Source organism: Micropterus dolomieu, linkage group LG20 (assembly GCF_021292245.1).
Source record: "Micropterus dolomieu isolate WLL.071019.BEF.003 ecotype Adirondacks linkage group LG20, ASM2129224v1, whole genome shotgun sequence".
NCBI lineage: Eukaryota > Metazoa > Chordata > Actinopteri > Centrarchiformes > Centrarchidae > Micropterus > Micropterus dolomieu.
In genome coordinates, this window is record NC_060169.1 from 10,811,030 (window position 1) to 10,834,376 (window position 23,347).

General features: G+C 40.4%; 1 protein-coding gene and 1 long non-coding RNA gene across 3 annotated transcripts; one reads left to right on the top strand and one right to left on the bottom strand.

Annotated features, from left to right (window-relative positions):
• tnfaip8l3 (tumor necrosis factor, alpha-induced protein 8-like 3) lies at window positions 1-23,032 on the top strand. Its single transcript, XM_046033661.1, has 2 exons — window positions 1-305; window positions 21,925-23,032. Exons 1-2 carry the CDS (start codon window positions 260-262, stop codon window positions 22,485-22,487), a joined length of 609 nt encoding a protein of 202 aa, XP_045889617.1. The 5' UTR covers window positions 1-259; the 3' UTR covers window positions 22,488-23,032.
• Window positions 8,775-14,943, bottom strand: LOC123959544. 2 transcript variants are annotated; one of them, XR_006822331.1, is made up of 4 exons: window positions 14,778-14,943; window positions 13,635-13,838; window positions 9,602-9,667; window positions 8,775-9,218 (listed from the first exon to the last, which is right to left on the bottom strand). It is a non-coding gene; the product is annotated as an uncharacterized LOC123959544 (long non-coding RNA). The 2 variants fall into 2 exon arrangements; XR_006822330.1 differs by having other exon boundaries at window positions 14,485-14,943.
• Window positions 23,033-23,347: the final 315 nt, after the last annotated feature.

A 23,347-nucleotide genomic window follows, 5' to 3' on the forward strand; every position in this document is an offset into this window, starting at 1 on the left:
GAGAAGAGAGCAATAGGGAAAGAGTGCAAAAAAAGGGAGGACAGCTCAGCAAATCAGCCCAGTAGCATTCCTCTCACAGCTGATATCCAGGCTGGGAGGGGGAGTTTAGCTCACCAGGAGAAAAAAAAAACAAGAAATTGCATTAAAAAACAAATTTTCTCTGAGTGAAGAAATCAGAAGACTCTCTGGAGAGGAAAGGGAACAACAAGAAAGAGGAATCAGAGAGCTGCTGCAGCCTCCGAGTGTCCTGCAGGGCAAGATGGATTCAGACTCCGGAGAGCAGAGTGACGGAGACCTCTCTCCAGGTAAGCCTCGTTAAGCCTCAAGACCATTACTGCAACTACAGCATCAGTTCCTGACATGTTGTGGTAACTAGTCTTTAAGCAAATAAATTCTACATTGAAGAGTATTAGTTTATCTGGAGGGTCAGCGAGTTCTTTCCGCCTGTTTTACGGCAAAATTTCCACATTTTCCTGCATTTTTAGCAGCTACTAAACCCTCAACATAAACACATTCTGTCCACGGGGCTGTAGCTTCATCAACTGCCATTTCTCTCACAAAGCAGACTCCCAATCAGCATTTTGCCTTTACATGTGAATACTTCTATAATGCCCCCAAAAATCAAGAATCATATGATTTTCAACTTTAAAAGTCACTTAGTCCAGTATCTGTAGCTCACTCCTGTGCTGCTGTGAGCTCTGATGCATGTTCACTGTGATGCTGGTGACTGGCAGAGCCTTGATGATTGTGCGGTCACCACCGGAACAGGCAAGCTCCGACACGTGCAGGCAGTTTGTTCATCAACACATCCAGCTACAGAGAGAGCACAGCCTCCCCGAACGCTGAAGTCTTCCTTCTCACGCTCACGGAGAATGAATGTAAATCTGTAGATTTACAGTTTACTGGAAGTTGTGTGTGGTTGTTTGATAAATAAATCCTGTTGAAGACGTTTTATCTATGGTGTCAGAGTACAGGACAAACATTTATTACAGTGAGGAGAGTTGAACAGTTGCACTCACACATTAAACATTCAGATATACAAACAAACACTGCTTAAGATTTTGTGTTTCTCATTGGATATTTCTCAGCATTCCACTCGTGTATGCATTTTATTGAACTGTGATCCTGTGGAAAGTTTATGCCAGGAGATGAAACAAACTTCTGCAGTTAAGTTTGAGTTCAAAGTGCAATTGAAACTTTTACTCTTTTTCACATACCTCCTGTAAAAAGACTGATGATTTAAATTACTTTATCCTCTATTACAGAACTCTGGGTTCTCATAAAATTATTTTCCATTAGGCTTTGTCCCTGGGTACTATCAGCAGATCTGCTAAATGATGGACATATTATTTATCAGAGCACGTTGTTGCTGCCCCAGTTAGTGATTGTGTGATAATGTTGGTGATGGTGTGGCTGTTTGCCTGTTAATTTGACATAGAAATGGACATAGAGCTTTATGTGTTAATGATGCTCTGTTGAACTCAAATCTGTCTGTCCATCTGGCCCACTGTCTGTCTGTCTTTTGGTCTATTTGCAAAGAGAGAAGAACCTTAATATAAGAGCCAGAAAGTTTTGGACACATCGATTGTAGGTGATGACATGTCTGTATCATTTACTGATTTCAGGCAGTTCAACGTTAAGACATCAATCAGGATGCTCATATTGGTGCGCATGGCCATGTCAATCTCTAAACACGTAGGCTGCATCCATTTCAATTTCATGTGAAGTGGTGTACTCTGTTTTCCAGACACTGGGCCAAAGGTAAATCATGGAAACATTTAACATTTTTCTACAGATGCTGTGTTCTGCTAAAGCTTCCAGCAATGTACAGTGTGATAGCCTTTGTTACATAAGACATATTAACTCTTATAGGCTTGTCTTTTTCTTGCCTAAAAACACATTACACGTGTTGAAAATGAAGGGTGACGTGAGAGCAAAAGCAGATTGACATTTTACCCAGTCGAGAAAAAGCCTGACTCATTCTCAAAATGCGTCGTGCTTTGTGGCTGTGCTTCAACTTCTACTCAGTCTACTGTCTGTGAAAAAAAAACTGGTATGCCTCATTTTATAAGGTCAACTGTCCCAACAAAACCTGAGCAAAAGTATTTTGAAAACAGGCATATTTTGAAAGCGTTGCTGTACACAAACATGACCCTTATTCGTGGATATGTGGATGAGGGCTGTGTGATTGATCTATGCTTTTATTATGTATTCTGGCACAAAAGTTCAGCAGTGTAAATATTGAGGTATTTTGTTTCAGGTGGCTTTGACCTTTTTGGCCTTCTCCTCTGCCCTTGAGCTGTTAATGTGGTTGTTGTTGTTAGAGAGTGAGACTGATATCTTGGAGTTCAATGTTTCCTTAAATTCACCATCAGATACTCTTTTTATTAGCAACATCCCTGGATGTCACTAGCAGTTGCACCGACTTTACCTCAACCTCTCTTGTATTTTACTTTAGTTGCACAATTCTCACAATGCCTTGATGCCAGCAATGCAAGATAAAAACAACACTTAGAGAACTGCTTCAGGGGAGACTGCATAATAGAATGGTATAATACTTTTTTTATGACAGGTTATCACGTGAGAGTCAGGATTTGAACTATGGAGTGAGAATCAGAATATCTTTGTTCCACTGTTGTCTGTACAGCTCAGCCGTAACTACTCTGAAAGAAGTACCCTTTAGACCTTACACACAGAAAATAAAAAACACACACAATGGCTCACATTTTTTCCCATAATCACACAGTTATCCAGTCATGCAATGAGCACGCCACTGACCATACCAATACCCACAAACTGATTCACCCAGCAGTCCTGTCCTTCCCTTCTGTGGTGGAGTGGCGATGACCACACCTAATTATGAGTCAAGATGAGACTGACTGTCAACTCACCTGTTCTGCTGGAGGACTGCTGGAGTTCACATCACACATTGGGTGCACAACAGACACATTTGCGTTTCACTGATACTTTTAAATATGATTTCCAGATACTCCTGCATAATGGTTTGGATTATTATTTAGCTGGTGTATTAGCTGGACATGTTGGTGAATAATCAGCCCACAGTCTACTTTTGGCTGATTCATCACGGTGATGCGACTCACTACAACTCCATAACCCAATCTGCCATCTGCAGAGCTATTTCCAACCATTTGTGTTTACTTAAATTTTTCTATGGAAAGCAGACTTGTTGAAAAGAAATGCTGTTTGGCTGTTGCAATAACAGCTGTGAGATTCATAAGGGCATGTGGGCTGTTGCTGGTGCGTCTATTATAAACAAAAAAACTGCAGATGTTGTTTGATGACAGAACTGAAGTTGAATATTCATCCAGGTGATCTTCAGTATTCACACATTTACATACTAACAAACTCTATTGCCCTTGTTAATTGCCACTAATCGGCACATCCACGAACACTTCAAAGGTCTTAGAAAAAAAATCATTCTGCATTAAACCAGGCCAGGAGTACCCAGCAATCAGAGGAGAGCTTCTGCCTCATGAGTGCCATGTTGGCAGACTCGCCACATGCTTTACACATGAGAGACAGGCAGAGTGGGCCCATCCACAGACACACACACATACTGAAATAAATGCCTGCGCCCTTCTTGCTCATTCCCTCCGTCTTGAGCTCTCCCAACACATGCATCCTTGTTTTTTTTTCCTCCGCCTTTAATCTGGGCCGCAGATGGAGAGTGCTTACTGCACCCTAGCCTTCTACACACACACACACACACACACACACACACACACACACACACAATCACACACTCGAGACACCAGGAGCTGATTCTGGAAAATTGTAACATGAACTGAGAAAAAAAAAGAAAACAGGAGTGAAACTGTATGTGGAAAAGACGACTCAGGAGAAAGTGTTTTCTTTTCCTCTAGCTGCAATGAAATACAAATCCTAAAACTCCCAGGTCCCTGACCAGTGCATTTTCCCTCGTATGCACATGCATGCATGGACACAACAATACTGTGGCATTTCATAGTGTTTGTGGGACATTTGGAAAGAGAATTGTTTCCCCCACGTCTGAGCCATTACTGAAACATGAAATTAGACCACAGAGGCATTTTGACAAGGCCTTACAGTCCCACACTCAGGAGGAGGAGAAGGTTGTGGTTTCACTGGAGGGCCAGCCGAAGCAAAGCAAACAGTCAATAGTGGCGCCTGGTGTGAGAGGCGAGCTGTTTGACGGAGGGCATTGTGTACTGAGGGAAGGCTGGACTGGTGTCAGTGGAGCACAGAGCCTGTACAGGTATCTAGATCTGTAAATCCTGTACATAAGAGCTGTGATGGAGACACTTCTGTGTGTGTGTTGTTTTATTTCTTCACTTGTGATCATTTAAAGTCATAATCATTTCTTGAACATTTGAGGAAAGTTTTAATTTTTTGGTCCAGTTTCTGGTTTCAACTTAGATTTTATGGTTCGCAAATTTTTTTCATCGTTATTTGGAAGTATGGATTTGTCTTACCTACCTTCTCTATGTTAAGAGAAAAAGAATGTGTTTACCATGCAGATTATATCAAATTAAATGGAACATTTTTCCTCCCTCACTTGCCTATTATGGCAGCAAAATAGAAACAGAAAATGAGGATGAGTAGGAGGCAATTACACACAAAGCTTTTCACACTTAACTCTAACACAAATGAACTAGCTGTTGTGAATATAGCATTATCGGGTTGCGGTAGGACAAAGTAGAATACCTATGTTTAACATAATATATCACAACACCTATCTGAGCGGTATGTCGTATTAAGCTGCAATCAGTGTACCTTTAAAACTGTTTGTGTATGGGATATAGAAAGCAGCAGAGCAGACAGAAATAGCAGTTGTGGCAATTACATGTGTGGGTTTTCAAATTTCATGGGCAATAAGGGCAACAGAGAGAAACTAAAATGCCACACTGTTATTCTTAAAGGCTGGGATCTGAATGAACTCATGGAAGGATTAGATTTCAGCTTGAAATGGAGAGGGTCAAGTTGAAAGAAGAAATGTAGTCACTAAAAGTCAGAAACAAATCTACCATCTACAGTATATGTGTGTGTGTGTGTGTGTGTGTGTGTGTGTGTGTGTGTGTGTGTGTGAACCACAGTTATTTCCTGGTCATTAGTTAGTGGTGGGTTGGCAGCCAAGAGAGCAGCAGCACTTTGGCTTTATACTAAAGCTTGTCATGCAGTGAGAGTCATCAAGGCCAAAGCTCAAAGTCTATCCATTTTTATCGCTCCTATCAAAGTAAGAGCAACCTTTTAATTGAGGCAACATAGACAGCTGGAACCCCTCCGCCTGTCTTAGCTAACCTTTGCTCCCCGAACATTCATAACTACATGTTATTTTCTCATTGAGGGTTTATTACATCTGTCTTTTAGAAAAGCTGTAACATCTACTACTGTACTAGCTAGTAGAGTCTGAACTCGTTATTTGAAAATAAAACAACATATGGCGCTTGCCATATTGATGCTGTGTTTGCCTCACCAATGGGAGCTGTAGTTGTTTAATGCTAAATGCTATATGTTGTATAATGCTCTTTTTTAATGTAATTGTACCAACAGTGTGCAGTGTTCCAACCTGCAGTGTGGAACTTTTGAGAGTACCATAATACTTCAATTAATAGCCAAGTCCCAAATAGCTGCCTATCCCGTTTACTCGGCCTGTGTGGGAACACATTTTGACAAATAAATGCAGGTCTCGATTAAATGCCTGTTCTGGTTTTTATAGAAGTTCTTTGGATGTATAAAACCCCTTAAACCCCGCTGGGTTGCCCGCTTTAGCTGCTTCTAAGCTGCTTAGATCATTAATACAAATGTTAATGTTTAAACTTATGATCAGGGTGCGAATTTTACAGTGACAACCGGGGGGGCAACTTTTTTTCCAGGTCAAAAAGAAAACCCAGTACAGCGCAGGCGCGGGCTACAGCAAACAAAAATCTTACAATTCTTACAATATCCTTGCTTGTTTAACTAATGTGTGCAGTCTGTAGATGATGATAAATTCATTGGGAATTTTTTGCATAAGCCGTCTGTCAGAGCTAGATCAGGTGAATTAGGGTATTTGATATTATTTGATATAACATTTTAATACAATTCATATTTATACTGGTTGAAATAAATAAACTGTTTTCATGGTAGTTTCAGTTTTGTGCAAAAGAAATTAAGGCCTGTCCCAGATGGGCGACTGTTCCAAATATAGGCAGGGTCAATTCAGTGATTTTAGCAAATAAAAGCCTGGGCTATTCATCAAAGTTTTACGGTGTGCCTGCAGGATCTCGCCCCAGCTGGCGTTCAGATGTAGCTACTTGAATAAAGAGAAATCTCCACAGTTCCAAGGCAAAATCCATTATTTAGGTAGAGTAAATGTAATAGCTATAGCCTACCCCAAATATTTTACAAATACCGACCTGTCCAAGAAGAGTAACTCTTCACTAACTCTCCGAACTCTCTAACAAGGAAAAGCTACAATAATGCTTGATCTACCACCAGGACAAATACCTATGTATTTGTCCTGGTGGTAGATCATTTCTTTTTTTCTGTAATCTTTCCTCTGAACAGTGACTTTCTTTTTATTTAGAATATCAGAAACTTCATCTTGGATGCTTTTCAGTTTTAGGTTTACTGCTGGTTGCTGTAGCCTACTATGTTGCAACAGTTGCTCCCCTCTTCAACTCTGGCAAACCAATAATTGTGGGTTGACAGACTGAATAAAATGAATGACTGGCCTACATGCCTGTCTACCTACCTACCTTTGCACAGTAAAAACAGAACTATTAATCGACAAACTGATTGAACTGCCTTGTATCCTGATGAGTAAAGTTATGTGGGCTGGATTTTTGTAATCTGCATTATTACCAGTGGTGAAAAGTAAGTAAATTACATTTTCTCAAGTACAATTTTGATGTACTTGTACTTTACGTGTGTATTTCCATTTTAAGCTACATTATACTTATACTCCACTATATTTCACCGGGAAATATAGTATCTGCTGGAGCACAGTATGTGTTGATGTAAGATCATGTGCATGCCTGTGTTCCTAAGGACAAGAGTCAACAAGAAAAACATGCATAAAAAACACTGTAACCCTCCCTCTCCCTCTTTCCACTGGTTTGTCTTGTCAGTGCAGTAGCCATGTCCTTGTATTGTCATTTTTCTTATCATATCATAAAAATAAAATCTAAATGGGAAAAATAATTGATCCTTAAGTACTTGTATCTGGAGTATTTTTACAATGTGACGTTGTTACTTTTACTTAAGTGAAAGATCTTAATATTCCTTACACGGCTACTTATTACAGATGTCACTGTAATACATTTAGCATCCCATTAGCCATTGGCATGCAGTCAAAGCCTGATGGGAGCTGTACTTGTGGACACCTAACAAAATCATTGTTTTGTCTTTGTTAAAGTGGGTCAAGTTTCCTATCCAGTACAATAAAACCCATGTAACATCTTTCAGTTTTTCATGACAGCAATAGTTAGGGCAGGGGCTTGGGACCTCTGCGCTTCTAGTGATTTGAAACTTCCCGTTACCTCACTTTAAACTCGTAAACTTAATTAGGGTGGGCGAACTAGTAAACAAACCAGGAGGCCAAAGTTATGGGGAAAGCTGGCATGGCCTGGATGATTGTGCATGCGAGTATTTGTCTGTCATTGTAAACGATGCCACGGCATGCTGAGCCTTGGCCGAGGTCTATGAGAGGAGCGACTCACCCATGGCCTGAAAACACTTACTTCCTTGCCACTCATGCTCAGCTCAGTGTGGATTTGGTGAGAAATGAGAGGAAGAGATTTACAAAAAGAGACGAGAGCTTCATGAATGCAAGACAAAGACCCACGCCACAGCTCGTTCTGAATACAGCTGCAGATGATATAAAAGGGAAAGAGTGTGAGAAGATGCTTTTGATGTTGTGTGGGTCTGTGTTTGACGTAAAGGGACACTGACAGGAGCTAGACAATCAAAATATGGACATATGATTTCACCTCTCTTTCTTTAACACCCCCACCTCCTCCATCCTTGTCCTCCACGCTCCTTTTAAATGAAGTGACACATCTGCAGACAGTCAGAATGGCTGTGATTGTATATTGATGTATTTATTTTTATCCACGCTAATTCAGAGCATTTTTCAAGCAAACGCATTATCTTTCCTCTCATTTTTTTCAGCTTTCCCCATTTCTACTTTCTCCTGCTCACTATTAATCTTGACTGAATGCTGTGAAATGAAAAGGCACATACTGCCAGCTCTGCCCACAATGTCCATCTTTCTTTCTCTGTAAATTTGTTACTTTATTTCAGATGGAAAAAATTAAGGGAACTTTGTGTCTGGGTTCCAGGACAGATAAAGTAAGGAAAGCCCCAATATTTTATCCTCCTCTGTTTTTTATTAGGCCTAAGTCTCACAGTCTATCATTATAGTCCACACACACCCATACAGTTGTACCCAGCTTTCTATAAATATATTGCTACTGTTTTTGAACTCTCGCATTTCTTTGCATTTTTTTGTGAGTGAAGTTTGACTGTAGTTAGCACTCTCGCCTTTGATTGTCCAGTCATGGTGGTTGGTCGCACAGTCAGTGTTTACAAAATTGTAAAAAGCATCACTTCCTGTGAGCCAGGACCGTTTCAGAGACCTGCCTAACACTGGCTGCAAAACCTTGCAATAGTGAATCCTTATTATCTTACAGAAAGTCTCAGCAGACAGTAGCAAATATGTAATTTATTCACAACCAACCAATTCCCACCTGACAGAATTTTTCAGCTAATGATTGTGGCAGAGAAGGTTTACAGAGACACTCCCAGAGGAGGGAAGCAGAGCCTCCAGTCAATTCCCAAGTACGTGTAGCCAGATACAGTAACTGTGGCATGGATCTAGCCAAACAATGGCAAACTTCAGCTAACCACAGCTGGTGAAGACATTAGCTTTATAGCAGACTAGAGGTCAAATGGCGGGGATCTTACAGGGCCCTGCAGTCCACCCTGTGTCCTAACAGGATGTCCTGGATACCAGCCATTTCTTGTGTCTTCACAACCAGGAGTGACTGTGATAGCCAAGGGCTGAACTAAAGGTGGAGATCAAACCTCTGATATCTCTCTCTCCCCCATTTCCACCCTCCCACTCCTTGTGACAGGCGATCAAGCCAGCGGCACATTAACCAATCAGACTTCTCCTGCCAATGCAACATTTCACCTCATCACTCTGGTTCAACTCCACAGGGACATGGCCATTAAAACTAAGAGACAGAGAGAGACAAAGGAAGAGATGAGGGATGGGGTATTAAGTAAAGCTGTGTGGTGGTCAACGGCAATCATGTGTCCCTCCTGACTCAGAGAGACTCCTAAGTGCTTTTCCCTGGGCTGTTAGTCACAGGAGAAGCACTTAGACCAGTCCCAGGAAAAACACACTTAGTAGTTTCAAAAATGGTCTCGTACTATCAGGCCTCTTCATTACAGTTACATTACCACACATCAATTTTGACGTTATTGGGAAACACTTCTAACAGTTCTGTTTATATGATTTTCTTCCATTATGCATTTGCCAGAAATGCTGAGTCGAGTTTTGACAGTTCCATTCAATGAAATCCGTGTTTCTTTTGACTGAAACCAATATACTCACAAGTCCAACAGGCAGGAAGATGTTAGTGAAGGGTTTATTTTACAGTGCCCCTGAGAGCTCAACGCACTGCAAGTTAAGAAAACACAAGCAAATGGGGAAAACATTTTCATTAATTTGACAACACTGCAGCATTCAGAACAAATGCTGCAAAGTGAGAAAATGCAACCAAATATGTGTTGCAAAAACAGAAAACAATGTAAAAGCATAATCAGAATTTCAGCACAATTCACTAATAATTCACTAATAAAATATGTGCAGCAATTGTATCATGTATAATGTCATCCAAACATAAATATAAAATTAACATGTGTATAACAGAGCCCTACAAATGATGGATTATTTAATCTAATAGTGATATTTGAGAGCTTTAAAAGAGATCTGATAATGATAGTTCAGCTGAACATAAACACATAACATAAACAATGTAAAAAATCCAATAATTTGGGTTATTAAATAATTATCACCAACATGCATACTGAGGGGGATATTTTACAGAATAACACGAACTTGTCAGTGCTTTAAAATAAATAAACATAAAACATATCTTTGGCATTTCTGCACTACAGCTATCTATCAGCGGCGGATGCCAATATACAGTATCTGCACTGAAAAAATATTGGCCAATACATCACCCTACAGATTTATCAAGTCAAGTATGAATCTGTTGATTTCCTGCGCTGGTGGTGAGGCTCTCAAACCTCTTCAGCCATTTGCTATTCATGTTCCTCTTATCAGGATAAAATTCAATTCAAAATCCTCCAACAAAAACATGATAAAAAGTGACTCATAGGATGAGGTTTTGATCTGACCATTTATTGCCTTTGCATTAAGTACTTTATCAACATTATAATTTTTATCATCCCTAACCCTATTTGTTTGCTTTCTTAGTTGTTTTTGCCCTTTATGATGTTCCCTTGACGGGTATTTCTGTATTTTTTCTTGATGTTTCTCGTGGGGTTTTTCTGTGAGGACGTAGTGTCTTTTGTGCCTCACCCCATCTATGTTCCCAATTTGGCACAAAAGAAGAACTAGGTTAAAGCAGAGACCGGTAACACCTGCACAAACCATTAACAGCACACAAATAACACAACATCCATTTGTCTTGCCCACAAAGTTTAGACAAAGTTAGCAGTAGGCCTTTTTATGAGCCTTGGGGGATCTCTGAGGAGAATAAATCTGTATTTCCTGCCACTACACATTCTTCCAGTAAAGCGCAAGTTAGCTGTAACCTGTACATTCCACTTTCAGCCACTAAATGATCCACATCTACAAAAAGGAATGAACTTTACACTTGTTAATCTCAGTTCACACAAATGAGAGTCATTAAGGTATTAAAAGCAGTTATTTATTAACCCTTAAGGTCTGAATGTTCCTCTACATCCTGAGCTGTTAATGACACAGTGAATGACCTCTTTCAGCACGAGAGTACCCTTTAGAAACTGGCTTTACATATTATGAATAATGCATATCAGTGCACTACACTGTACTGTCTCAATCTCTTTCACTCTGAAGAAACCATATCTTTCTAAGTCTTTATCACCCCCAGTCACTTTCATCTAGATACAAACACACACATGCATTACAGTTGCATGATAGACAGAGAGTGAGCAGGTTGTGGTATGTTTGAGTCATCTTCTGATTAGCTGTGGCAGTCAAAAATACACCAGAACGGAACCTTTGCAGGTTCAGAGTACGTGGAAGAGAGACATGAAATGACAAAACAAATTTATTCCACTGCCTAGACACTTCTGCAGCTCTTTCCTTTGTGTATGAAGGCCTGTATTGTGATGTATCTTTACACGCTCTAATAACTATAGGTCTATGTGTGGAAATGAAATCGCAGAAGTGAACTGAGAAACACAAAGATTGTAGCCCGCAGAGTGACACTAAATAAAATACGTCTTACTCCCAGCTCCAGTTGAGCTCTGGTACCAGCTGGCACAACACACCATCCACTCAAGTCCACTGGCCTCTCAGGCTTGCTTAACACTAACCCTGCAGGCTATTAAAAACCCCTTTGCTGCTGCTGAATGACCCGCTCCATTGTTTTCCTCAAGCCTTGTAAATGCAACCACAGAGAGTCTGCAGCAGCTCCTAACTGGAAACCAAAAGCAGATGAAAAGGCCATGGCAAAAGAAGTGGAAGTCAAGCTGTCACCCCTGTTTACCTCTCCTGTACAAAGAGCATTTTCCCTGACATTTTCTTATTGATACATTGTTAAGGTTGTGATTGTACGCTATGAAATGGCAGTGCTGATGGGTGACTATTATTATTTATACTTTATTAGTGTGAGCCTTTCTTGGACTTCTTTCAACAGCACACAAGCTAGCAGACTTTAAAGTCTGTCTATTGTATGTAAAATATGAATGTATGCAACTACTGCAGAAGTCCAACTTTACAGTACACATGAGGCAAAAGGGGATTAGCACTGTGGTGCAGTCCCCTTATAAAAGAAAATATCTGAAAAGGAAAACATCTGGAAAATTATTGCTGTTCTAGCATTTACAGGGTGCAAAGAAACCCCCGGCAACTGTTCATTTCAGAAACGCGTGTATTCGCTATTCAGTTAAAAAATGCATTACTGTCCGTGAAATGGAAAATAGGTTGCACATGGAAAGTAGATGTACAGTGGGCAATTTTAATGACGGCTACAACTGGGCTGCAAGGAAGCTTTTCAGGGCTCAGAGCTTTTTTTTTGTTTGTCACTCACCAAAAACAGTCCAATCCTCTCCTACTTTTCTGACTTTCTGAGCTAGGTTGTTGGTCAGCAACCTTTACAGTTTGGCTGTTTAAACTGATCATGTTTAGAGGAAGGGGTGACAGGTGCTAAGCAGTTAAAAGTTTGGTAAATAGATGCTTTTTTAAATTTCTTTTTGACTGTGACATGTTCATCCTGTGCAACCTTAATGAACGACTGTGCATGAACACCTGTGTCTGTTGTGTGAGCACATACGACAATGTGTGGTGAACATGTATCTGGCAAAATAAACAACAACATCCGATGCACCTGTGCAGAGAGTGTGACCTGGTATTGTCCAATACTGGAGATGAGCATGAGCATGTTGTCATTAGCAACCCCAATCAGGAAAGCACTGATCAAGCATTGTGTTTCCTGTGTGTGTCTCAGATATCTGATACAGGCAGGATTTTTAGCCCTGCAGAAGCTCTGAATAGTTCAGAGCAAAACCATCATGTAATTAATGGCTGCAGAAGTAAATGACTCGCTAAATAGCTCAGAATAGAAAATATTTTAACAATTTAAGAAAAGAACGTTACACTCAGGTGGAGGGTTCTTTTTTTTTTTTTTTTTTTTACTAATTCCCTAATTTATTTTTAACTCTTTTTCAATTTCAGCTTAGTTTTACATTTGTTATTGTGTTAAACGATACCATATATAATATTATACAACATATTATATATATTACATTTTGTTATCTTAATCCTATCTTTGTTTATTTATATTCTTTATTTATATGAATACATGCTGCAGTTTTATTTGGTTTAATAGAACTCTTTATTTCCAGATAATAAAAATAGAACAGATTAAAGAATAAAAAAACATTATGCAATATCCATATTACATCAATACTACTTCTCAAAATAATCAAATAAACTTTCACACATCTGGCACATAAGACCTGGTACATCTCAGATGTGTAATGTGCAGGTTCTAGTACCATTAAGCTGTTGGTCATATAAATATATACTATATACAGCCAGTTACACATATGTGTCCTTATCACACCCTGACATGGCTACATTTTTTCTGATGAACTTATCTAATTTACTGATTTCATTTTATAAGTCTTTTTTTTTTTACTTTCCTTGGCTTTTTATTTTAGTTTAATTAATCACTTTGGCCAATTAGTGGCCATGCAGATGGATTTGGTTATTACTATCAATATCTAACAGTCTTATATCTAAATTGTGATAACGACTGACTGTATTCTATTAATCTTCTTGTTGTTTTTTCTGCTGTCGAGACATGAAGCCCAACAGCCAGTGAAAGACACACAGATTCACACACACTCACACAGTCGCCCCAGTCAGACGAGTGTTCTGTGCAGCGTTCCGGTTGATGAGCCCACAAGTGCCTCCAGCGTTGACTCAGTAAAGGCCAGTCAGTCCTTGTCAGTGTTAGCTGCTGGTCCTGCTAATGGCTCATTCCTGTGGTTACTCTGGAACAAGACCAACACAAGCCTTGGGACCCCATCTCATAGTCCAGCTGCCCAGCACGCTGCAGAAAAGCCAGTCATTTCATCTAGTGCTGAGTTTTATCACTTACACAAATATTAAATCTCCTGGAGAAAAGTTCCAGAATCAGTTCACTTAACTTCCACTGAAAGTCTACTCATTTAACAGATGTTTTTTTCAAGATGTTGGTATCTTAATTAACTGAGAAAGACCATGGAGCACTGGTTCATTAGTGTATTAGTTCAAGCAGAACACTGAAGTTACGCTTACATTAGCTGATTGACATTAGCAGCTTCACCTGCATGCTTCACTGACTCATTCATATGCTGTCTGGTTACCAGCTGACTAGTTATGTCCAATCATATATATAATATAATGGCAGTGTCCACTGCTCACTAATTAATGTGTTTTTTTTGGAAGTAAACAAACGAGATATAACGTGTGTCACAGACGCCATCTCCACATTTAAGAGTAGGGTTAAGACCTTCCTCTTTGATAAGGACTTTCCTCTATGATAAAGCTAACTCACCTGAGCCAGTTGGGGCTGGCTCAGGTGAGTTCTGGACCATCCCTTAGTTGTGCTGTTCTAGGCCTAGACAACCGGAAGAGTTCCATAATGCATGGAGATCCTCTCTCCCCTCTCCTTCACCATCTGCATTCAATCTTATCCCATTATGCATATTACTTACACAACATCTTCCCTCCCCCTGGTTTTGTGCTTTCTTGTCTCTCTCTTCTCACTTTCAGCAGGTATTTCTGCCTCCGGAGCTGTAGAGTCTGGATATATGATTGCAAGCCACCTACTGCCCCCATGTTCCTGCTTGCCACCCACTGCTACAAATATTATTATTAGTCCTATTATTAGTATTGTCAGCCTCATCTGCTTGCTTAGGGTGAGAATCACTGTAAATACAACCAGAGTATGGTCTAGACATGCTCTATATGAGAAGTGTAATGAGATTAATTACTTATTACTACTTACTTATAAATTGGCACTATATAAATACAACTAAACTGAAGATAATCCAAACAAGCAAACTAACACAGGGGGTCAAAGTAGGCAGGTCATAGAGAGGTAGCAAGTCAAAACACGGGTAGAAGATGTCAGGCAGAATATCAGGAAGAGACACAGATGTCTGGAACACAGGAGCACAACAAGTGCTCAAACTAGCGAAGAGAAAGAGCTGGCAACCTGGCGACCTGGTTATATACACTGAAGGACTGATGAGATAATGAGAGACAGGTGTGTCAGCAGGTGGAGATGATACAGGGAATGTGACCAGGTGTTCGGTGGATATGGGAGTCAGTCAGGTGACTTTGGGGTGATTTGTGGGTAGGTGTGAGGGCATCTGGTCTGGTTCATCAGAAACACATGGTGGGGAAAGTGAGAAGTAGCGGGAGGCAGGGACAGAGGGGCAGACTGAGCGAAATGAAGACAAGTATAAATAATAATAATAATCTTTATTTATTGAGCACTTTTCAAAAACAAGTTACAAAGTGCTTTAACAAGTGCAAAGACAAAAAAACACAAAAACAAATACATGAGAAAAGCAAGAAAACACTTAGGAGACTAAAATACATGTTTAAAGTAATTATTAAATATCTATAAATTAGAATAAAATCAACTTTTAAAAAATCAGGTAAGGTTCTCCTATAAAATTATGTTTTAAGAATGGACTTCAGAGTTCCCTGACTCAGCCCACCTGATTTCCTCGGGCAGGCTGTTCCAGAGCCTCGGGACCCTGACTGCATGTTTTGTCCCCTTCAGTTTTCAATTGAGACTCTGGAACAGACAGCAGACCTCTGCTCGAGTATCTCAAGGTACGTGCTGGTGTGTATGGGACTAAAAGGCCAAAGATATAACAGGGCGAGAGGCCATAAAAAGTAATCAATAAAATTTTAAAGTCAATTCTAAAACATACTGGGAGCCAGTGTAATGAACCAAAAACAGGGCTGATGTTGTCATATTTCTCTGTTTTGGTAAAAAATGAAACAGCCATTGTGACAATGTGTTAATTAGTGACCTTTAGAGGCGCTGGTAGATTTTGCTGGTAGATGAGAGGCACTAGGAAGATTTTGTTGCCTTTGGATAGAACTAGGCTAGCTCTTTCCCCCAGTTTCCAGTCTTTGTACTAAACAATGCTAAATGGCTGCTGGCTGGACCCCTACATTTGTATGTATGAATCTTCTTAAACATGTTTTACCCGAGTGGGAAGCTTACGGTCAGAGAATTTAGGCGAACGCGAAACCTGCATGGGGGTAACTCTTCTGGTTGCAAAATAAGTCCGGTTCCATTAGAAATAATGGTAAAATGACTCTACTTCTCACCTGATTTATTACCTCAGTAAACACTTTCCTAATGAGTTTATGGTCTCAATTGCTAGTTTCATGTCAATACAACATGATATTCATTTAGTAAATTATATAGTATGCTTCAGGGCGGGAGTATCTGTGATTGACAAGTCGTTACTATGGCAACCTGTCAATCAGGCTAGATTGATTCGTACCAACGGCACTGTGTCAATCAATAGTATGAAGCTGCAGTACCGGAGGCTGCAGTTTCAGTACCCCCCAGAGACTGTATATAAAAAGGGACCCCCGCAATCCTGGGACCGCAGTTGTAGGACCTTAGTTCTTTTGCGACAGTGCCATCTAGTGGAGTGATGTTGGTAATGCACAGCAACACGAAGGAGATTAACCCTGTCTGCTAGCACGTCGGCCGTGCGCAGCTGTAGGGTTAACCGGTCAACATGCATATAATTAATAACTTAGGTTTAGGCACACACTCGTTGGTGGTTGTGGTAAGGGTAATTGCCTTCGGGGGGCTGTAAAGAGTAACATAGCTAGCTAGCCAGTCAGCTAGCTGGCAGTATCAAAGTAACCAAGGGTCCTGGAATTGTAGTTCCGGTCCTAGGATTGCGGTCCTGAAACTGCAGCCTCCAGTACTGCAGCTACATGCTACTTGTGTCAATTTAACCAGCGCAGCAAATAAAGTGATGAAAAAAAAAAAAATACCAGCGTAGTTGAAAAAGCTTATTAGGAGTTGGCTGTTCATTTTCTCTGGTGAGTACATTTAGTTTTAAGCCTGTTGTTTGTTAGACAAAATTATCATACTGGTTAAAATGACAGTTAACGTGAATTGCACCTAGCTAAGCAAGCTAGCTGTAATATTACGAAACAGCACCACCTTAGCTACAGTGCTAATGTTGCTAGCAGTAGATACGTTTCAGAGACTCAAACGATAATATGAATACGCCATAACTCCACCAGAAAAGGAATAACCATATTTACTAAAATGGCAAACTAGTTTTGGTATACTGTATAGCCACTTTCTATTAATGGTGACTACCTTGATAAAAGTGTCTCTGACTGGAATGAAAATAAATCAGTCCAGATGGACATTTTTTGCAGGGCACCTTTAGCGGGGCAGGTTTGGCTGCACTCCATGTTCCACACTGGATGTATGTTCTGATGCAGCGCAGCAGAAACTGTTGACTCAGCGCTCTAAAAACATCAGGCGGAACAAAGAGAGACTGTCTAGTCAACAGCCGCGGCCAGAGAGCAGCAAGCACCTTACTAATCCCGATGTTAAAAGTAAACTTCACAACTCCCAAAACACACTTATGTAACCACTCTGATGGACTGACATTGGTGGAGAACTGGTTTGTTTTCAGTAACTTATTCCCACATGCCATACACAATACCCACTTTATTTTGTGAAAACTTTACACTTGAGGACAAGTGATGTGGAGAAAATAATGAGCAGGCAAGGGAGAAAGTGTGAAAGCAGGTGAGAGATACGTAACAAGCTAGACAGTTTTCTGGGCATCTCTCTCCTGACACCTTGGGCTCTTCTCTAACTCATTCTGACACACTGGCCCATGCATGTCACTCATCTCAGCCTCTGGGTGACAGGCTGTATGTGAGTGTGTGAGAGCTCAGACTTCTCAGTGTCTTCATGTGCACTCTTAATCATCTACCCTCACTTACTGTGATGTGCTAAAATCTCTAGCCAGATTCTGAATCACCCACCTCCATCCTCAGCACTCTGACTCACACCTTAAGCACCCTCATGGCTATTCTTCACAGTATTTTTCCCCCCACACTCCTTCATTTTTGCTTACATTTTTCACCACTTTGGGATGTGTGAACAGACTTGAGACAGGGGTCAAAGCAAGTTAGTCGATAGCCACCTGCTGGTCCTCAGAAACAGGCTCCAGGCTGTGTAGTGGAGGGTGGCAGAAGAATAATTAGTCTACTTTTAGCTCTGCACTAAAAACAGAAAAGATCAAATCAGTTACTTTCATGCAGCACTCTTTTCAGTTATGAGTTAACCTAATCTTTGCAGTGATAATCACAGATGTTAATTATTTAATTGCACAGAAAGAAATTCATTTAGAAAGTGACTGATCACACACACTGGTTGGATCCAAATCCACATAGCCTGCATGACCATTGGCCTGACAAGGCCGGCTTTATGGAGCAAGCTGTCACCTTTATCAGTGTGCCAGGGTTTCAGAAATCTATCCAGTTGGGTTTCTGAATATCAGAGGCTCACTGGAACAAAGAGCTGCTTCAGAGAAACAGGAAATAACATTGACAAAGAGAGCCTGTTGATGAGAGGCACAGATCTGCCTAATGAGAACCACAGTCACATGTCCTGGTGTTGCTATTCAAATATTGTGGAAATATTCCTTATGTGAAACACACAGTATATTCGCATATGTTATCTCTTCATTGCCTCAGGCCATATAGTTTACATTTGGTATAAATGTTAAGTATTTAAGAGCACTCTCTAAACAGCAGCCTGCAGGAATAAGACACTAGCTCGTTTCTTCCAGACTGACGTTGACTGTTGAAAGTTTAGGATTTATACAGAGTCATTGGCTGGAGCAGTGGTTCTCAAACTGGGGGGCATAGAGCTACCAGGGGGATGACCAGGGTAAAATTATCGAGTGCAACTTAGTTGGATGAACATGATTTATGTAGGGAAATAAAAAAAATGAGAGTTTGAATATTTCATTTTATTTCAAGTAAAATCAACTGGCCTCCTGTTTTTGCTCCCCACAGTATTGTTAATGTGTTTATGTGTAGTGTCAGTAGTACAGAACAGTAACTTATATACTGTCCACTAATGTACGTGTTTTTATGTACATGTCCTTTTTGATTACTTTCTTAGGTAATTCTGATTCACTTTAAGCTGCACTAATTACTGTTGTATGACTACTCATAATGTGAAAGGAGTAGCTCATAGTGATGAACACACAGAGAACTATCCCTTAACATTGCAATCCCCTCAGCTCTGCAGAGAGATTTAGCATTCAGCTTATTTTTTTGGTTTAGTGACCCACAGCATAAACATTTTGGTCCAGTCTCACCTCTCTCATCAACTTTGTTTCCATCAGCTGCACAAAGGCTGGACTAACTTTGCAACTAGCTAGTGAAGAAAGTGATCCATTTTGCAGCTAAAAAGCCGGCTGTTTCCCTAAGGAGTTAACAGAGACAGAAACAGAGCTAGATGAGTGAATACAGGACTTCCATTCGCTAAGTCACCAGAAAAACTACTCAAAATGTAAGGTAATGTTGTAAGTGTTTGCTTTGTGTGAATTGGCAATTGTTAGCTAATATGTTAGCCATAACAACTTTTCACTCTAAGTGAAATCAAGAGGATTTTTTGTGAAGTTTGCACTCAAATACAATATGGAAAAAGCAGTAATGAGGACACAATCAGGAGTTTAGTCACATTCAGTTAACAGTAACAAAGGCTTTAATAAAACTTTCTTTTTAAAAACATGCTGATCACTTCAAAGAGCCTCATTGGATTGGAAAGGAATTGGTTGGTGAGTTTAATTAGTCAGGATGCCACCCACGAACAGTTTGTAAATAAGTAACAGCCAAATTTTCAAACAACCTACTTTTGCACCTTTAGTGACACAAATAATCTTACTCCTATTCAGCAAGTTTTAGTTCAAGTTATTATTCTCCTTGAGAAGGATTTTATTTGTGTCCCACCTGTCTGTGTTTATGCAGTGGGTGTTAATTTAACTCACATACACACTGGAAATCTTTCAGAGACAATTTCTTACCATCGGTATGATATCTTTATAATTACCCACTCCTCTTTTGTCTAACATACAATAGATCTCACCCCTGCTCTCACAAAGCTGAACAAAGGAGCAGTACATCAAAGCTTATGTATTGGGAAATGACTGTAGACAAAGACATTTGCCTTATTAGTTGTAAATGTCACAGTAAATTATATGTCCACACACGAAATGCCATTTAGCTTCAGACCAACACATGAAATGTCAGTTTTGCTCATTCACATGAAATACCACAGATGGGATTTCTCTCAATTGTTGTGCAGCATTCAACCTCTTGTATGTGTGTATTTAAATAGCAAACGTATATAGACACACACACAGATGATACGATGATGGTGTGAATTCTGCATGGTCACGTAGCTGTCTGTTTTAATAAAATTATAGTGACAACAAAGCAAGTGCTACTCTCTGGCTCATCTGCTGTTCTGTGCTCACTGGGCAATGACGCCTCCATACTCTCTGTCTCTCTCTCACTCTCTCTCTCTCTTTCTCTCTGGACATATATGTGGAGGAGGAAGAGGCTGACAATGTGCCCAGGGATCAGGAGGAAAAAGTGAGGCTTCTTTCCTGAGCTGTAATCATAATAGGAGTTAACTGGTGTGTAATTTGTAGCTGGGTGGCACCTAAATAAAACCCCTTTCCGTCCTCCCACTCCTCACATTCACACAAACACATGTTAAGCTGCTGGCATCGCTGTATGAAGATACAGGCAGCTTTTGATGCTCTCCTCTATGATGAATAGCGACTTCAGTGGGACAAAACTGTGATCAATCTGGACTTGTGGAGAGACAGTGTGCAAAGAAGTTCTTATCAGTGTACAGCTGTTTGATGTTATCCAGAGCAGATTCCTCCCTGCCCACATCACTAGCAGCTCTAGGAAGGACGCCGCCTTGCTGTACATGTGTTCATGCACTGAGACTGTATTCTGTATTGAATTATTTTTGTAACTTGTAACTTTTTAAAAACTCTATAAATACTTTTTTGTCAAATAAACTTTTAGTTAGCTTCAGTTATAAGTTTGGAATTGGATTTAGCCTTTGTTCATACCAAAAACACAGAGTTCTTTATGCAAGGACAAAGTAGTGTCAGTGAAAACTGGAGAAAGGAAGTGCCCATATTTTTTATTACAATGGGTCAACAGAGGTTCAAAAGCCCATTTGTTCAGGTGGAAGTCAGCTGTTACATGTAAACATGCTGAAATTTAAGGGAGGTGGTTAAACACCATAATAAAAAGATGAATAAAGATGTATTGGAAAAGTGCTCCATCTCTTTCAAATACTCAGTCTAGTGTATTCATGAAAATATATCTGAGTTTATCCATTCAATATCTCTTAAAGGCACAGCATACTGCCTGTTCTTAATGTCCTTTGAAAAGTACCATAGTCGAATTACAAATTTGCTTTCAGTCAAACTTAAAAACAAGATACACTTTATTTTTTCCATGTATTTAACATCAAGACTCACATCTACAAATGGACAACATCTATTGAGGTGGGATAGGACAATGTTCTTAGCAGATAGCTGTTTTTAGCAACAACAAAATAGGACTGTACACTACCCGCCCAGCACCAAATGACAAAGTTAGCGACTAGTGCCGCATTTAGCAGCTAGAGATGCAAGTATTTCCCTCAGGAGTTGGTGGAATCCAACACAGGGCTAAAAGGAGAATGAATATTGGACTTACATTCATCAAGTGCGCAGAGACATAACTCCAAATGAATACAAATGTTGTTCCATGTAAGTTGGATGTAGGACTAGGCACATTTGCATTATCAACTTTATGAGCCAGCTTGTTCTTTTGCCCAGAACAAGGAGAGTAGAATAGGCCAACACAATCTATTAATACTGCATTAAAGTATCAGTGCATGAAAAGCTGCTACTTGAGAAGGATCATTATTCCACTGTTTGGTTTGTTCCTTCCACTCCTCCTTTAAACAATTATATGATATAGTGAAGATTTCTGACCGTAAGGACTGACTCTGACATACTTGCCTTTCTCTGTCTTTCTCTTTTCTCTCCTCTCAGGGCAGGAGAGCTTTAACTCTCGCTCCCTGGCCCTGCAGGCCCAGAAGAAGATCCTGAGCAAAATGGCGACCATGGTGGTGGCCAACATGTTGACAGATGACACCAGCAGCGAGATCTTGGACGAGCTCTACAAGACGAGCCGGGAGTTCACCAAGAGCAAGAAGGAGGCCCACAAGATCATCAAGGACGTCATAAAGATCGCCCTGAAGATCGGCATATTGTACCGCAACCACCAGTTCAGCCCTGACGAGCTGGACACAGTGGAGCGCTTCAAGAAGAAGATGAACCAAGCGGCTATGACGGCAGTGTCGTTCTACGAGGTGGAGTACACCTTTGACAGGAATATTCTGTCTGAGCTCCTGCTGGAGTGTAGGGACCTGCTTCACACCCTGGTCGAGCATCACCTGACCGCGCGCTCACATGCACGCATTGATCATGTTTTCAACCATTTTGCCCATGGGGAGTTCCTGGCTGAGCTGTACGGGGACGGAGAGGAGTATAGACTCTCTCTGAGGAAGATCTGCAACGGCATCAACAAACTGCTGGACGAAGGAACGCTTTAACCTCTCACATCTGACCTCTTTCACCTTTAGCTCTTTATCCTCTTGCTCCTTATCTCGCTGGTCTCTCCTGCCTCCTTTTATTTCCTATTCACTTGCTCACCCCTGGCCACTCACATCGTCTGCCTGTCTGCTCTCGTTCTTCCTGTTTCTTCTTCATCCATTTCTATGAGGCTAGTTGTAACTATCCTGCTGCTGTGTTCAATGATGGATTTTTGAGACTGTTTTTCCACTCAGTGGATCATTGCTGCACAGTGTTAAAGCATTCCAAGTCATCCCCGTTTGTGTGCAAAAGTGTACTGTACCAATGGCCAAAAAACATACATTAGGTATTTGGATATGGAAGATAATCAGTGGTAGTAATCAGTCTCTCGCTCTGTGTGTGTGTGTGTGTGTGTGTGTGTGTGTGTGTGTGGGATTCTCTTGAATAATGTGTTTGTATATAAGACCAACTATGACATGGTGTGTGTTATGTATCTGTGACTATGTCAGTCTTCTCTACAAGGGTGTAACACTTGTCTTTTATTAAAGATTTCTTGTAAACATTATCTTGCAGTTCTTCTGACAACAATACCTCCATGTGAACGGGAAAGGTTTTAGGATAGATGGGTATGTTCCTTCTTTTTGGGAGTCATAATGATAATTTTCCCTCATTTCTTAGATGTGTGAGGGAAAACACTGATTTGCCAGTTACTTTCAGAATAATGCCTCAAATGTACTAAAATTAAAATAACTAAAGAGTTTGCTGCCTGTTTTAAGGGGCACAGCCATGATAGAAATTGCATGGATGGATCGGATCTGGAAAATAAGCCACAAATTGTGCATTAAGCTACCACTTTCCTGTCCATTTGACCCACATGCAT